We start from the raw sequence: 16957 nt of genomic DNA, 5'->3' as shown, positions 1-16957 counted from the left end.
TTGTGTTTATAAAGTGCCTCTTGACACTCAAGGAGTTCAGGGTAATCCACAGTCAATTAAATTGCTGTGATATGCAAATTGATACATCAAAAAAATCCAGATCCCACACCATCTTTTAAAAAGGGAGGTTTTACACAAGAGCTAACATTTAAAAAAAAATCTCTAGAAAAGGAGAGTTCTGGGATGATATTTGATAATGCAGAGGGATGGTCTGAAGTGTGTGTGTGTGTGTGTAAGTGTGTATGTGTGTGTGTGATGAGTTTCACACTCCATGGACTGTTGCAGTAAAAGCTCCGTCAGTTGCCAATCTACTGCAGGATAGCGGTGCATCTCAAGGCAGGTAGTGATGGCCAGCAGCAGATAAGGTGTAAATTTTAGTCAGGGTAATTAGCCATTGGAACAATTTACTAAGGAGGGGGAGGGATAGCTCAGTGGTTTGCACATTGGCCTGCTTAAACCCAGGGTTGTGAGTTCAATCCTTGAGGGAGCTATTTAGGCATCTGGGGCAAAAATCTGTCTGGGGATTAGTCCTGCTTTGAGCAGGAGTTGGACTAGATGACCTCATGAGGTCCTTTCCAACCCCAATATTCTATGATCATGGTGGATTCTCCATCAGACCATTTTTAAATCAGGATTGGATGTTTTTCTAAAAGATCTGCTCTAGGAATTCATTTTGCGGACGTTCTATGGCCTGTGTTGTACAGGAGGTCAGTGGTTATCACAGTCATCGCTTCTGGCCTTGAAATCTATGAATACAAGACAGAAGTGTGTGTGTGTGTGTGTGTGTGTGTGTGTGTGTTTGATTAAGTAGATGAATAGAGATCTCTGTTCTGACCTCAGAATTCCCCAACATGTCAGTATCTGAGGTTTTGGTCTGGCCCACAGTAAAAATAGGGGCTAGATGAAGAAAATCACATCTGAATCCAAACTGCTTAGATCCAGGGATTTGGTTCAGGTCTGTCTGTTAAATAGTATGTGTGGTAAAGTGCTGCTTAGTGTGAAAGTTCCTCTTTAAATCAGTGGGGTGTGTGCCAGCTCTCTCACGGTGAAGTGTGTCTGAAAGACCTTTAATAACTCAGTGCATTTTCCATCCCAGTGGAGAAGTAGAGCGTAGAACTCCCTATTGATTTCCCCCCTCCCCTCAAACTGAGCCATCACGCTCTGCCTGCCCTGTGTTTGATGTGGAATGTGCCATCTGTGTCTCACATGGGGGGGAGGCAGGGCAGGTTTGCAGTCTTGCTGCTGTGGGGGCTGCTCATGACTGTATCTATGAGACCCTCCAGGCACACGCATATGGGTGGATTTAATTGTCGTCATGTTGCTTCACTTCAGCAGCCCTTTCTTGTTATGTTTGCCCTTTCCCCCACAGGTGCTGTCTTACACCTGCATGACTATGCAATATTGAGCGTGGACTGGCTGGTACACAATGCTACCTACCTACCTGACTGCTACATCTGCTTCACCAATGTGGGTACTATTCAGTTTAGGTTTTCCAAGCCTCACCCACCCAGCCCAGTGCCGCCGGGCTGTTCAGAGTGGGTGTTGCTAAAGACTTACCGGAAGCAGCTGCACAACATCAGTGAGTTCGATAACAGGTGTGTGAGCAATGATCTGAGGCACTCTGGAGTTTTATAGCACTATTATTCTTTGCTTGCTGGTCATTTGCTAACAGGACACATGTCTTGCAAGGTCACTCTGGCCCCTCGTCCTCCTGGGGTGGCTGCTCTGGAAACTGACCTCTCAATTTAAAATTACATTTTATACACACACACCCTGTAACAAGCATGTTATAGTTGCAAAGTCAAACAAGCATAAGTTAGGGAATGCACTGTCTTGTGTACTGAATGAGCCTGGGGGTTCCTGTGGGAAAAAATAGTATGTGATCCTGTAACGAAAGATTTTCCCATAATGCATGAGCACAGGAAACCTTAATTCTGGCTTTTCCTAACTTTTGAGTGCTTGACTGTCCAATCTTAATGGTCTTTCAGTGTAGGGTTTTTCAAAATGTAATGTACACAAATATTTAAACAGAGACTGTTTGCTCCTTAGGGCACTGATCACTTATCAGATGGAAGGTACCTTGGAATGGAGCATTAATGATTAGTCTCTAAGGTGCCACAAGTACTCCTGTTCTTTTTTCAGATTGAGGACCTACCAAGCATTAAAATGCCAGTTATTGCAGCTCCCCTTCCTTTGCTAAAAGCAGAGTGAGAGTTCTGCCTTCTGTTGGGCTAGAGAGCGCTGGTTCCCCAGAGCACCCCCTCCTCCTCGGCTGGTGAGGTGAGAAGTCAGCAGGCAGAGGAAACTGGAAATGGGATCAGAAGGAGAAGGTGGTGCTGCGACTGAGGAGTTTCTAGGGCTCCCAGCCTTGCTTGTCAGTAGGCTGAGTAGCAGCAGTACCTCATGGGAGAAGCGGATGTTTGCCAGCAGCAAGTCCCATCTCCATCAGCTTCTTCTAGAGGAAAGACTGTTCCCCTGCTGGCTTTCCACCCCTTCCACGGTAGAGTGGGGAAAAGGGAGACCATGACACCAGCTCCCCATTGCCTCTCCAGAAGAGGGGGAGAGAAATAATAGATGAGGGATTTTGCATCAAATCTCCTTTTGAAATATCTGAACAGAGGTGACTGCCCTGGATGTTTCAGGGTGTTCTGAGGAACATCCCTCAAGCCCCCCATTCTGTTTTATTTTACAGAATACAGACTCTCCCTCCTGATCTAATCAAGAGAATATAGGAATAAGGGTGGGAGAGCACCAGGCAAGTACCTCTGCAGAGGACCCCACACCACATGCTTGGCTGTGCTGGCTAGCGGCTTGCTTGGGACATGAACTTATTTCAGAGACACTTATCGCCATTCAGTGTCCCCTTATCTTTTATTTTACAGTAATACCTAGAGGCCTCAACTGAGTTAAGGGACCCATTGTGTTAGGTAATGTACAGACTCATAGCCCTGGTCTACACTAGGAATTTACATTGGTATAGCTATGTCTCTCAGGGGTGGGAAAAACTCAGGCCCCTGAGAGACGTAGCCTTACTTACCTAACCCCCAGTGTAGACAGCACTAGGTCAGCAGAAGAATTCTTCCATCGCCCTAGCTACTGTCTCTCAGGGAGGTGGATTACCTAGGCCGACGGGAGAACCCCTCCTGTCGGTGTACACAGTGTCTACACTGAAGCACTGCAGCTGTAGTATTTTAAGTGTAGACAAGCCCATAGTAAGAGACAATCCCTGCCCCAAAGAAGCAATCTAAATACACAAGAGCATAGGGGTTGGGGGGATGGAAACAGGCACAGGGAGGTGAAGTGACTTGTCCAGTTCACCCAGCAGCAGAGGCAGGAGCAGGAACAGAACCCAGGTCTCCTGAAACTCAGCGCCCAGGTTTATCCCCGGGACTGTGCTGCCTCTCACTGCCCTTAACAGGTCCATCAGCACAAGATGATGTAATGCACTGTCCCCACATAAAGTCCAGGCACATGATCACAGCCACCATACTGAGGAGCTCCCCCTCTTATTTTGATCTCTTCTCTGGATAATAATCTGGGGGTTGGGGAGGTGTTCTGGCAATGGAGGAGTTGGTCTCTTGCCAGGAATGGGCCCCAATCCGCTATGTCTTTCAGTTTCTGGAAACACTCCCAGTCCCTTGAACATGTGCCCCGCAAGTGACCTCCCTTCCTTCTGTTTGCCCTGAGCATCAACAGGCTGAAGGAAAGAAGATGTTGGTGGGTGGGAACTGATGGTTAGTTGGGTGCCTGCAAGTATGTGTCAAGGGCATATGGCATCTGGGGAAGGTCCAGGCTCTCTTATGTACAAGATGGGGAGGATCAGCAAGCATGAGGGGAAGGGAGAAAGTGTTTTCCAGGGGCTGTATCCCTTCCACTAGTTTTCAATGTGGAAGTGGAATGAAGGACTGGAAACAGACAAACCAAACAATCCCTACAATCAAACTGTTTATTTTCAAGTTTAAAAGTGGTGTCAGGAAGAAGGTTACAACAGCCTTCCTTCCAAAAATTACAGTGTGGTTATGAAGAGATGACCACTTCCTAAAGGTAGGGATGTCATTTGCTATGGGGCAAGAAAGGCAGTTGCCCCCCCCCAACTTTTCATAGGTGTACATCCTATACACCTCCCCCTCCACCACTGCAGGATATGATATAGTCACATATAATGTTCTGTATGCTGACACTCAACTTTGCCTCCCCATCCAGACTATTTCTGAAATGATGCCCCTGCTTAAGGGTGATCTGCAAAGTTAAAGGGACACGTCTTTATATTTTTTGCTGCTTTGTAGAGAGGCCCTGGAAGTGTGTGTGTGATTTTCCCCCCCACTCCTCCCCATTTTTTTTTTTTTTCATATTAGAAATTCAGGTCTTGTCTGACTTGAGCCTAGAGTACTCTGCGGGGGCTGGAGAGCTAGTGAAGTGGTGATATTGCAAGAGACTGAATGCCGAGCAACAGAGAGGGGAAGGGGTTCATGGTCAGGGAGTTTAGAAACATTTAAAAAAATCCTCCCCTATTTAATTCCAATGATTAACATTTGGAAGGACTTTTTTGTTAAATATTCAATACCTCTGATGCTGTGGTTTAGTTGAGTGCTCACAATAAACATTCTTGGACGGAGACACTCAGGGAAGCAAAGTTGACATTGCTGATATTCTTAAGGTGAAAGAGCTCTGTGGCCGGGGCCCAGCATATCTAAAAGATCAGCTAAAGCTCCAGGATGTAGACTCCACTCCTTGAGCACAATGGAACTTTCTGCCATAAGGGTAAAGCTCATCAGTGTAGCAGATGAAGCTTTCTTGGGTGCTGGTCTCAGGCAATGGAACAAATTTCCATGGGAATCAAGGACTATCACAAACCTCACCACCTTCTGCTCCAAGTGCAGGGTGCACTTCTTCAGCCTACTTTCTTTAACAGAAACTCAGAGCAGAGTGTATGTTACCAAACCAAAACTTCATTGCACTTTCAATTCTCCCCTTAGAAAGAGGATGAGAGAGAAAATGAACCACGTGATAGATGTTAGTCATGTTGCTTAATACATCACCGGAAGGTGCTTAGATACTATGGTGATGAATGCAGCTTAAGGATACATATAGAATAGAAAACAAGCAAACAAACCTTTCAGGCCTTCATTCTACACCATAAAGAAGCAAAACAGACTTTTGCAGGTCTCCTGTAATTTTGCCCCCTTGTGCCTATGCATTGCAATAGCATTGTTCAGTACATAGTCACACACAATCCAAGCAGGGTCTTTCTAGCTAAATCCAACCACTGACTTGGGTTTTTTTCCCTAGAGAATCAGCAAATCCCAGATTTGTCTGAGTAGGTTATTTGTGGCAAAGAGCTGGCCTACTGATCCCTTAAAGGAGTAGCATATTATCAAGGATGGATTGCTATATCCTCACAGTTATACATATGAATAATTAGTCTCAAGGGAAGGGGAATTTGTAAGAAATGTAACAATTAATTTTTTTAGGAGGGGTGTTCGTGGCTTATTACTAGCTCTAACACAAGAGCACAGGCTACATAGACACAACAGGCAATATATAAGAGATCCTATGTAAGGGGCCACTCTTTCTCCCCTATATACACAGGAAAAAGAGCACTACACATATTTATTGAAGAAGTCTTTGTGTTCAGGAAAATCTATGGAAAAGTTACTTCGATAAATAACTGCTTATTGGTCCTTATCTAGAAGTAGACTCGTATGGTCACATGAATAGACTCACATGGTCTTTTGACCCACCCTGAGGTTTTCCTTCAGTGTTTCTACACCTGATGGGGACAAACTCCAGGCTCCCCCTCCAGGCAGGTGTTCTCAGCTGAACTTCTGCATTTTGAGAATAACTTTCCTTGAGCCAGTATCTGGGGGAGTTTGCTTCAACTGGAACTCTGCCTCTGTTTTCCTAGAGGCTTGCTATGCAGTCCAGGTTCTTCCCACACAAAATCTTTCCACCCTCCCCCACTGAGCAGGAGCATGCCCTCTCTACTTAAGGCCAGTCTCCAGCTGAACTCAGTTAGATAAAAAGCAACAGAGGGTCCTGTGGCACCTTTAAGACTAACAGAAGTATTGGGAGCATAAGCTTTCGTGGGTAAGAACCTCACTTATGCCTCTGGTGCTTGCATTCCTGGTTTCTAGGGTGATGCTCCACTGTCACCACTCAGTGCTCCCCAGAACATGCCTGAAATGCGAAATGCCATTGCATGCAGTAATACAAAATACTTCATATATATGCCTCCCTGGTTAAGGTGTAGTTCCTTTCCATTTTATTGTTTTGTTTCCTGAACAAGATTTTGTGTTGGCTGATGTTGTGTATTAATGGAACAAAGGCCCTGTTGTCATGCCCAAGAGGACAGAGCTAAAGTTATTGTGGAATCCTTAACTCTGAATTTCCTGATTCTTGTGCATTTAAAATGTCATTCTTAAGGTGGCATGAATGTCACTTGTATATAATTTTGCTTTAAAAAATCAAAACAACCCCCCACATGAATAAAAGTGAGGAAGAAGAGCAGCCAGAACCACAGGAAGGGGCTCCTTAAGTGACTAAAAAAGCAACCAGTGCACAAGATGCCTGGTGAACAGACTCCATGTTATGGTCACCCCTTTGAGGTCTCCTGTTCCACCTTCTGACCAGGCCCTGCACTGCTTATTTATGAGGTTAGACAAGATCACATCTTATAGCAATAGGACAGTGACTTTTAATTCTAGACACTGATGCCTCTTGGAACAAGATAATAAGAGCGTGAATCATATCTAACTCTTCTATATAACATAGCAGAGCACTATCGCTAAGCCATCAGGGAAGACATCACACATTAAGTAGCAGTCACAGTTATCAGAGAGAAGCAACAAGCCATGAGAGTATTCTCCAGTGATCTTCCATCCAAGTACTAGCCAGGCTCAAACCTGTTTAGCTTCTAATATTAGATAAAATCAGACCTACTCAGACAGATAAGACTGTCAGCTTTTAAGCATCCAGCTATTTCCCCCTTGGTTGCAACTTATGGTAACTCCTACAGTTTTTCCATCCCCAAATGAACCTATTTACCAGTTGTATTGCTATTTGGATTTTACACCTCCAGCTTGAACATTTGATAAACTAATGTTCAGGTGGCAAGTTGAAAAGTTAAGAGAGTTACTGCCATTGGAAAAGTGACCACCAGGAGTCCAGGATTGGAGCTGTTTAGAGGATAACTATTACCGCAGTGTAAATGCAAACAGAATTGCCTGCAGCTGCTCATGGTAATTGCAAGATAATCAAGTTTTTTCTATTTCCACCAAACTCCCCTTGTTACTACTACTTGGTGCCCTCTATGCTTGTGGTGAGGAAATGTATGCACAGGCAAGTTCTGTAAAGTAAACAGAATACCATCCCAGTAAGAAGCATGCAGGAACTGAGTCATGCCAGTTGGTTCCGAGGTGGCAAATCTGAAAAATCAAATCCATTGCTGATGTCGGCAAATTATGAGTTTTGGATTGGTATAATGGAGTAGCCAGATTGGTTCAGTAGGGCTAAAGGTGGTGGTGGTGGGGGGGGTTGATTGATAACAATTTTATTCTGTAGATTCAAAAAGTCCTTAATGTCAGAAAGGCACTAAAGTGTGAAAGTAACTTGTTTAGTAAGGGTGTGATATTGAAACAATGCCGTCTCCTAGTGACTAGAGGGTGTTACCCTATTGGAGGTAGTAGAGAGTAGAACTGAGATCCCAATCATTGTAATTAAGGTGATGGGGATGGTTATATTTGCAAGATTAGGTTGTTAACCATATGTCAGGCACGTTCTAATTTGGGAGGCAAAATTTCTGTAGTTTAAATTGGAAAGTATTTGTATTGTGATAATATGCCTAGAGGCTCCAGTCAGGAAGTGGGCCCCCATTGGGTGAGACGCTATTCTTCACGTTCCTTCCTGTCCCTTCCCCTCCTCTATGTGACCTAAAACACATTGGGTAGTGCTGCTGATGCAGAGTAGCTCCCCCACTCCACCTCTGGGGTGGCTGTGGATGGCAGATCTCCATATCCGTACAGCTTGGCCTTTGGTGGGAAGGCCCATATCTAAATAGAAGGGATTATATTGTTCTGTGACTCCTGGCTACAGAGCTGCCAGCTCATCTTGTGTACACTTCTAAATCCAGCGGTCCTGTTTCTCTTTCTGTAGTTTGCTGAAGAACCTGACCCTGGTGACTGACAACCCTGAGTTGACATACCCAACGCAGACTTGCATTTGGAGAAAATTTGAGAATGTCTTTTCCACTGCTTCTGGCCTCATCAGCTATGCACCTGTGTTCAAGGCCTATTTCTATCAGGGGCTGTTGGAGCTCTATGAGGATAACGTACAGTATGTCGAGATGAGAGCTATATTTCCACCGGTACACACTTTTTGACTTCTCTAATATTATTTTAAAATCTTGTTTCTCGAACTTTTCTCCAGCCCGGTTTTTTATTTAGATTCAGACCCTGGCACTGCTGACCATATGGGGGTGGAAAAATCTGCTTCATTTGAAAGCTCTTTGCTGGGAACTTGGTATGACAGTCTCCTCAGGGAACCCAGAACTGTAAACCACTGTGTCACCCTTTGGCTCAGCAAGTGAGAGCTTGGCTGCTGCTAAAGTGTGTGGTCAGCTCCCTGACATTCCAGTGTATTTGGCTTGCCAGCAAATTCCTTGAGACTCGCCAGTCAAAATCTTGCCTTGCAGGTAACAACCAGTTCCTGAGTTCCCCCAGAGATATGTCTCTGCAGTGTCCAGTCCTCCTTCCTGGACACTCACAGAAGGTATTACGTTTGCTGCCTCCAAGAGAGGGAGCACACACCAGCCTGGTAGATTAGCAGAAGACTCACGTTTTATTTCAATACAAGAGCGCTAACACAATCTATAGTAAAAATAAGAATAAGTTTAGTAACAAAGATCAGAGATTTAAGTGGCACCAGGCAGAAGAAAAGAGATGGAAAAGGGTTACAAACAAAACAAAAATAACATGCTTTCTAGTGCCTAAAACTTAATTCTAACAAGCTATATCTTGGCCTAAAACAGTTCCTCGCTTACAGCTAACCACCAGCAGCTCCTGCCTTCCTCACCAAGAGGATCCACTATTCACAGGCTCTGAGTTTACTGTCCCCTATGTCTCCTAAGTGATGGAGCACTAGAATGTCCCTTTATAGCTCCCAACATCCATTGTCTTGGCCTTAAGAACCAGGAAGACTCTCTGGGGGTGCAGACTCTGTCCCCCGGTTTGTTTACTAAGCTGTTTCCTCTGCTGCTTGTTAGCTTTGTTTATCTTGTATGTAAATGTACTTTAATGTGTATGGCTTACAAAGCTTGGCCCAGACAGGTAAATCCACATTCCTTTGTCTAAGGCAGGCTTGTTTATCAAGGCTATCCCCAAAACATATTTTAGGAACATTCTTTCCAGCATAGATACATAGCCCTTTGTACACCACCCCTGCAAACATCACACACAATGATATGACCAGTGTATAACCAGCTTTCATAAAAGACCTTGTTCAATGTATGTTTATAGTACAATAATAGTATATTCAATCACTTTTTTCTTTGGGGTTCAGACCCCTGTTCATCCCCTGGGGTGTCTGGACTGTGATTGTCACATTTGGTTATTCAGGGGAATGAAATGGGTGATGCTCTGTGTATTCTGCAGTTGGAGGGCTATGGAATTTGCTGTGGTATCCATCCCTTGCTGCAGAACTGTGCTCCAGAATCTGACCTGTTTGTTTTTTTGTTTCTATTCTTCATAAGCTTAGGAACACAAACTGATGCAGTGTTGTCTCCAGAATGTATAGACAGCCTGAAACAGTAGCTCTGAAAGTTGTGAACGTCTTTCTTTTCAATTAACACTGGAACCTAAGGATAATAATGTTGATGTTTAAACTATCAGGTTTGTTCACTGATTGTCACCTATAACCAGTATAATTATCCCATAATCCCAAACTGCCTTGGATGCCTTCCTAGGTGCCAAAAGCCCTGACTGACTCCTGCTCAGATGATAACATTTTCAGCTTCACCTTGACAGCTTTACAATGCAGCCACATGTTGTCAATACTGTAATCTGCAACACATTGAAAACACAGAAACATTGTGAAACAAATAAAATTTAATATCAAAATAAATAAGAGGCAACCATTCATTGTCCCATTTAATACAATAAAAACCTCCACTTAAAAAAAAAAAAAAGTTCATGAAAATTCTGCGTAATTTCCAATTGGTCTCATCATAAGGACACAGAATCCAGGGGCTTTGCAACAGAATGTAGGCATAGCTTGCCCCGGAATACATAGAGCCTTGTGAATGGGCTAACTCTTTTTAGCATCTAGGTTTCTAGTCTCACTCCAGACTACATTGGCATTGACTATAAATCATTGCTATCTAATGGACTACATGAAATGGGTGGTGGTCTCAGTTCAGTTCGAACAGTAGGTATCTATATCACACACACCATCACTGCAATTGGTTTTAAGTACTGACCTCGTTGGCATCTGCTTTAGTAGTGAGACCGGTGCTGTTGTGAATACAGAGACTGAGCCACCTTCTTACTTGTCGAAGTGTTCCCAACTCAGCCACAGCATCCCCAGAGTGGACATTCTGTCACTTTCTGCCAGCACTCTCATTTTTTCCCCCATTCAAATGTCACAGATTTGTGTGTTTTGCTTTGTGGAGGATGGTGATTGGCCAATTTTGCTTGACTTACTGGTCCCAAATGTCTGTTGAGATGGCAGCTGGGAAGAGAAAACAGTTGCAATGTCAAAATGCTTTTGTGGTTTATCAGTGTCAACGTTGCAATGGACCCATGAGCAGAGGTAGACTAGCCAAAGATGTTTGGGATGTTAAAGGTTTCAGAGTAGCAGCCGTGTTAGTCTGTATCCGCAAAAAGAAGAACAGGAGTACTTGTGGCACCTTAGAGACTAACAAATTTATTAGAGCATAAGCTTTCGTGGACTACAGCCCACTTCTTCGGATGCATCCGAAGAAGTGGGCTGTAGTCCACGAAAGCTTATGCTCTAATAAATTTGTTAGTCTCTAAGGTGCCACAAGTACTCCTGTTCTTTTTTTTGGGATGTTAAAAGCAGTAATACCCTTTTTTGAGTAATACCCTCATTTACCAGGCAGCCAGTGAGCCCAGATGGAAAATTTGTACTTGGGAGGAGAATGGAGGAAAGCTCTTTACTGGAAAGAGGCCAGCGCTTGTAGCATAGCTTTCTGGCCTATCTCTCCCTATCACTCCCAACTACACTCTACAATAAAGGTGGACTGGGTGCAAAGGGGCAGGCTGACACCTCTGCTACTAGAGATTCATTTGTAGGGCTTGGGCAACAGTATCTGTTAATTGTAAAAGCCATCTTTGCAATGAAACAAGCCAGAAACTGACACTAAAACAAAGTAAATTAAAGGCAGGATTGGAAAACAGCACACATTGTAGAAAGGCCCCCAAAATACAGCTGTGTTTGCAAAGCCAGCTGTAGAAAGTCTTGGAAAATGTCCTTTTGATAATCTGCAAAATTCCACTTGGCTTCTTGTGTCTGTGAAGGTGGTGATTACAATGCAAGAGGGGCCCAGAATGGTCAAGACCAGATGGGGGAGAATGAGATGAATATAAGGGACAGAGGGCAGGGGAATGAAGAGAAAGGTGAGGAGACCCAAATTAGGGATGGAGTGGGGAAGAAGGGCAGGGAGATGGAAGAAGAGGGAAGGAAAGGACAAGGTGAGAGTGGGGGATGGAGCTGGTGATAAAGTCCACCTATGATAAAGTCTGGACAGTGCCCCTGCTGCTTATTATTATTAATATTATGGTACTGTCTATAGGCCCCAACCAAAACTGGGGTCCCATTGTGCAAGGCGCTGTACGTAGCCCTGTGCTGAAGAGCTTGCAAACTAAATAGATGAGACAAATGAAGCAGTATTCTCCCCATTTTACAGATAGGGAGCTGGAGGTACAGAGAGATTAACTGACTTGCTCATGGTCACTGAGGAAATCTTTGGTAGAGGGGAAAATTGAACCCCAATATCCTGAATTCCAGTCTAGTACCTTAACTGTGAAACCAATCCTTTCTTTATTCTTGCCATGCTCCTGCCATTGTTGACAGACCTGGTATTTGTGAACAACCAAACATGCACATGCAGTGCTTCAGTAATTGAGGTATCCTATCTCCTAGAACTGGAAGGGACCTTGAAAGGTCATCAAGTCCAGCCCCCTGCCTTCACTAGCAGGACTAAGTACCAATTTTGCCCCAGATCAGGTGCTCTGTAGCAAGCTCTCATGTTCTTCCCAAGACTCCCTGAACTCCAGGGCACGTGGTTACCATGTATGTGTGTTAAGAAGTCAGGTTATTGTATGGTATATTATGAAAGCAAAGTGTTCTCTGGTGCTTGCTGGTTAATAAGGGACCAAGAAAAGGTATCCTGAACAATTTAACTACTGATTCTTTTTTTTCTTCCTGGCACTGGACACAGTTTGCATTTCTGGCCTTATACACCTGCCATTTTTAATTTGAGCCACAAACTACTTCAGAATTGTTCCATCTTTCCTTCAAAGTTTAGAAGTGTCACTTCTTTCTCCTCACTATCCTCTGCTCTTTTTTTTTGCTTGTGCTTATTCTTTCCACAGGTGTACGAACTGGATGGGACCAAATACACTGAATCCTGGTCTATGGCAGCGTATCAGGAGGTGGCGAGGCAGTTTGTTAAGGATCACCCTGATTTTATTGGAGCAAAAATTATATTTACAACACACAGGTAGAGGCTGCTTGCATGGGGCGAGTGTGGAAGCGTTCTATGTGTAAATGGTCATGTTGTTGTGCAGGCAGGATCAATTGAGTGGCACAAGTGGTTACAACAGAGAGACCGTGGAAGTGATCCAGATTGCATTGCTTCCAGTGTAGTGAGGCCTAGAATATTAACTCCTGAAGTGCTTTCCAGCATATAAACACCTGCAGATGGAAATGACTGAGGGTGAATGTGTGCAGTTGATCGTAGAAGCGAGTATGTGTACATGTAAGATGATTGGGGTTTGTTAGCAATGATGGTGTGTATGGAAAAGTGATTACTCTTGAGCTGAAGGGAGTGGCAATGAGTGAGCAGGAGGCTGTGTTTCTGTGTGCGTGCACATGAGAAGTGAGTGTGTTTTCTCAAAGCCGTATGTTTTCTCTCCGAGTCTTGATGCATCATCTATTTCTGTGGAAGCAGGAGCAACAGCAGAACAGCTGGGGGATTGGTACTGTATATTTCAAAGCTCCTTCAGAGACCCTGCAAATGCTGCCTTCCCAGAAACCTTTATACACATTTGAATCCAATAGACTCTGATGGTCTGTAGTGGATTAATTTTAAAACACAATTAAAATGGAAAAACTCCAGCAAAATAATACACAGAGCATATTTAAATATTACCTATACAGCTGTTCTGGTTCTGCCCCCTCATTGGTTTATTGTTACAGGGGAGGTTGGCCAATTAGTCCCAAACAGTGTGTATGATGCTAGTTAACTCCAGTCATTTGTGCTTTTCCTAGGCATTTATGTGGGTTTTTTTAATATTGGGTATTCCCTTAAGGCTCCTGGTCATAATACAGACAGAACCTGAGAAATAGGTTCCATGGAAATGAGCATCAACACCTTTCTCTGTCTCTTGGTTTTCAGAAAGAAGAACGTTACCGAGATTAAAAAAGCCATCAAGAAAGCCATAGACCTCCGAGCCATGTTCCCGGACATTCTGGCGGGATTTGACCTGGTATCTTTGTATTATTTCTTACTTGGTTTTGTATTTAATATTACAAGGGCTGAGTTGTGATTATTGGTACAAAGAGATTTCAGAGAGGAAAAGCAGCAAAGCAAGCTGTTGAAATGCTGCCCCACTGTCTTTCGTCCTGCAGGATTCCAAATAATTTTGTTTGAATAAGCATCAGCCACCGCAGTGCAGCCACCTCTGGAGAGAAATAGCTATAGAATGCCTCACAGCTATACTTTATAACTGCATCTAGGAAGTGAAGAGAAAAATATTTTTTTTAATTTAAACTGCAGATGAAATTGAGGTGGGCAGGATGTAATTTGTGGAGTTGGAATTTGGCCAGGAAACTGCCAAATCTTATAGAAAATGCAGTGGGATTTTCAGTGACCACAAGTAGTCCTGATCTCTGTTCTAATCAGGACCTCAGTGCAGTGTCTCCTGAGACTCTGCAGGTATGTTACTAAGTCTTTACTCAGAGGAAAGAATGCCACCTACTTAGTCACGAGCAGCTGTATCTGCAGCGCAAGACATGTGCTGGCCATTACTATTAGGACTGAGACAGAGGAAGAGTGCCTACTGAAACTACCACAGAAAAATGGGATATAAGTTATCTTTCTTCGTGACACCAAACACAGCGTCTAAAACCTGATTATCTGTCAAGGTGAAAAGCAAGGGAGCAGCAACCAGTATCCCAGACTTTCTGCAAAGTCATTCTCAGGCTGCTTTTGTGTTTGTTGCTATCTCAAGAATAAGAGCTTTGGTGGGGATTGGGAATGTGTATGTGTGCACGAGTGCAGAAATGTAGGGAATTCTGTTACTGGTGGAGATGCAATGGTAGCGACATGCACTAGCATCCTTACTGGCTGCACTATGCTCTTGTTAAAAACATGTGTATGACTTATCTTTTACAGAGAGGGCCTGTTCCTGGCTGTTACAAACCAGGATAACTCTGTGGAAGTCAGTCAATGGAACTATGCTAGTTTTCACCCCTGGAGGACCCATTTAACAAAAAATGGGACTACAGTACTGGAATTTCAGATGGCAACGTAGGGTAGTTTCAAGTCAAAAGACTAGTGATCACCTGGAGCATGTTCAGAAACATCTTTATTCTTCTCCCCAGGTTGGGCATGAGGATGAAGGACGCTCTCTATGGGACTTGAAGGATGCCCTGACCATTCCATACTCCAAAGGAGTCAATTTGCCTTACTTTTTCCATGCTGGTGAGACTGGTAAGCATGAGAACACAGGCCATGTAGGGGAGTGGATACTTGGATACTGAGGAGGAGAGCTGGTGGTCGTATCATGAGAAGTGGTCTGGTATATTCTGTTTCCCATCGTTCTTCTACATCAGCAGAAGATCAGCTCACTGCCATAGCATATTGGATGATTCCTCCCAGTTTCCAGGTTCCACATCCCCTACCTGCTCCCTACTCTCCCATTGTCTTCATATCCCTCACCATCACCTGTGTCTGATACTCATTGTCCCCTTCACTTGTCTTCTGCATTGAACACTCTCATTTCCTCATCTTGGGATGTTCCTGGGCCTGTTCTTCTGGAGTCAGGCAGCAGGAGGTGCCACTGGTGTGGCACAGCCATCTCCTTCCCAGAGACATGTGATCAGTTGTCTCCTCCCAAACTCACCAGCACCGGAGAGGGAATTTTTGAAGCCATCACCAGCCAGAGTCATGTTTTTAAGCCTGTTTTCTAATGAATGTCACTGAGTCAGCTACATATTTTAGCTTAAATATGTTTGTTCAAATAATTAAATATACCCTTTGTCCTTTATTGCTGGAATAACCTGTTTATATGCAGTATATTATTCACCCACCAGATGATATATAGTGCTGTAGAGAGTTCCAAGCTGGGTGTAGTCCTGGTAGACAAAGGAGACAAGCCATGAGGAAGCCTGTTAGTTTGTATTTGAGGCATTTATTTAAAAAATAAAATAAATCAATTGCCTGTTTGAGAAGATCTGTTTCCATATAACATGGCAGTGATTTGGATTCATCTTTCTCTCCTCAGACTGGCAGGGCACCTCTGTAGACATCAATGTGCTCGATGCTTTGCTGTTCAATACCAGTCGGATTGGCCATGGATTTGCTCTCACTAAACATTTAGTAGCCAAGAAGTTGTCCCTAAAGATGGATGTTCCTATAGAACTCTGCCCCATCTCCAACCAGGTAGGACCTACCTGAGTGACCTTAGGTCTCAAGTCAGGAACTGGGACCAGAAATTTAGAATTTGATAAGTGACCTGCAGCAGGGTGTTGCTCAACATATATTGGTCTTTGTGTAGATACCGGTTAAGGGCAGGATGTATCTGTATTATCCTTTACCTGTATTATCCTCTCCAAGTGCTCTTTGTCCTTCTCCATGACTGCCTCTCCTGTCTCATTGGCCATAGAAGGTCATTCTGAGAGGGAGATATATTATGGAGAGGATATTTGCATTTTTGGAAGGTGGGTGAGAAACAGAGGCATTTTTCTAGGTGGGAGGTTCTAAAGAACGTATTGTGGGAAGGGGGACAGAGGACTACTCTGGAGACTGAGTTCCTGTCCTTTAACTCAACCATTATGGAGACATTCTCTGCTCGGTTTAATTGCCACACTTATTGGAAATTACATATGGTCTCTGCTTTCTCTTTCACCTATTCCCTTGTTCTGGTCTCTTTGGTGGGTTTTTTCCCCTTCAGAGCATAACATTAGGAATATGCATACAAACTATTATTATGATTATTTACTTGTATCGTGGTAGTGCCTAGAGGCCTGTAACAGAAAGCTGGTCCTTTGGGGTATGTGTGCAGTCCAGCATGGCTTCTTACAGGGAAGTAGCTCCTTTAAGACAAGAGTTTTGAGACTTTTAGTTATTAGATGGAGCAAATGTCTAAGGGATCAGGTTACTTGGGATCATATGTCTGTCTGTGAGACTATATAAAGCAAAACTCTTGGTTTACTCTGTGAAGCCTTGTCTAGATTAGGATTTGTAAGGTGTTAACGAAAACATGTTGATAGTCTAGTGTAGACAAAGCAATGTACATTTAACATGTGTTAAACAGAGTTAAAGCCTTGCCCAGTTTAACACATGTTAGAGGCACACGTTGTGTTAGCTAATACCTTACAAATTTTACTCTACAGAAGACAGCTCTCCACTTTTGAGGCTGGAGGCCTGAGAGTAGAGACAAGGAGGGACTTGGCCTGAAACAAGTGACTGTGAAGCCTTGGGGGAAGGGCCAGAAAG

The 16957-nt window shown here is 43.8% G+C and overlaps 1 protein-coding gene across 6 annotated transcripts in view; it reads left to right on the top strand.

Annotated features, from left to right (window-relative positions):
• ADA2 (adenosine deaminase 2) overlaps positions 1 to 16957 on the top strand; it is a 41942-nt gene that overhangs the window by 20388 nt on the left and 4597 nt on the right. For all 6 annotated transcript variants that reach the window (XM_054035438.1, XM_054035473.1, XM_054035446.1 and 3 more), the window contains 6 exons: positions 1370 to 1595; positions 8152 to 8362; positions 12609 to 12736; positions 13634 to 13724; positions 14842 to 14950; positions 15744 to 15901. In XM_054035438.1, the coding sequence (XP_053891413.1) occupies positions 1370 to 1595; positions 8152 to 8362; positions 12609 to 12736; positions 13634 to 13724; positions 14842 to 14950; positions 15744 to 15901 (923 nt within the window). The remainder of the gene's footprint in view (positions 1 to 1369; positions 1596 to 8151; positions 8363 to 12608; positions 12737 to 13633; positions 13725 to 14841; positions 14951 to 15743; positions 15902 to 16957) is intronic.

The sequence above is a fragment of the Malaclemys terrapin genome, chromosome 1, assembly GCF_027887155.1.
Source record: "Malaclemys terrapin pileata isolate rMalTer1 chromosome 1, rMalTer1.hap1, whole genome shotgun sequence".
In the NCBI taxonomy this organism is placed as follows: domain Eukaryota; kingdom Metazoa; phylum Chordata; order Testudines; family Emydidae; genus Malaclemys; species Malaclemys terrapin.
The sequence above is the reverse complement of the archived record's forward strand: the minus strand, read 5'-3'. Positions and strand labels throughout refer to the sequence as shown.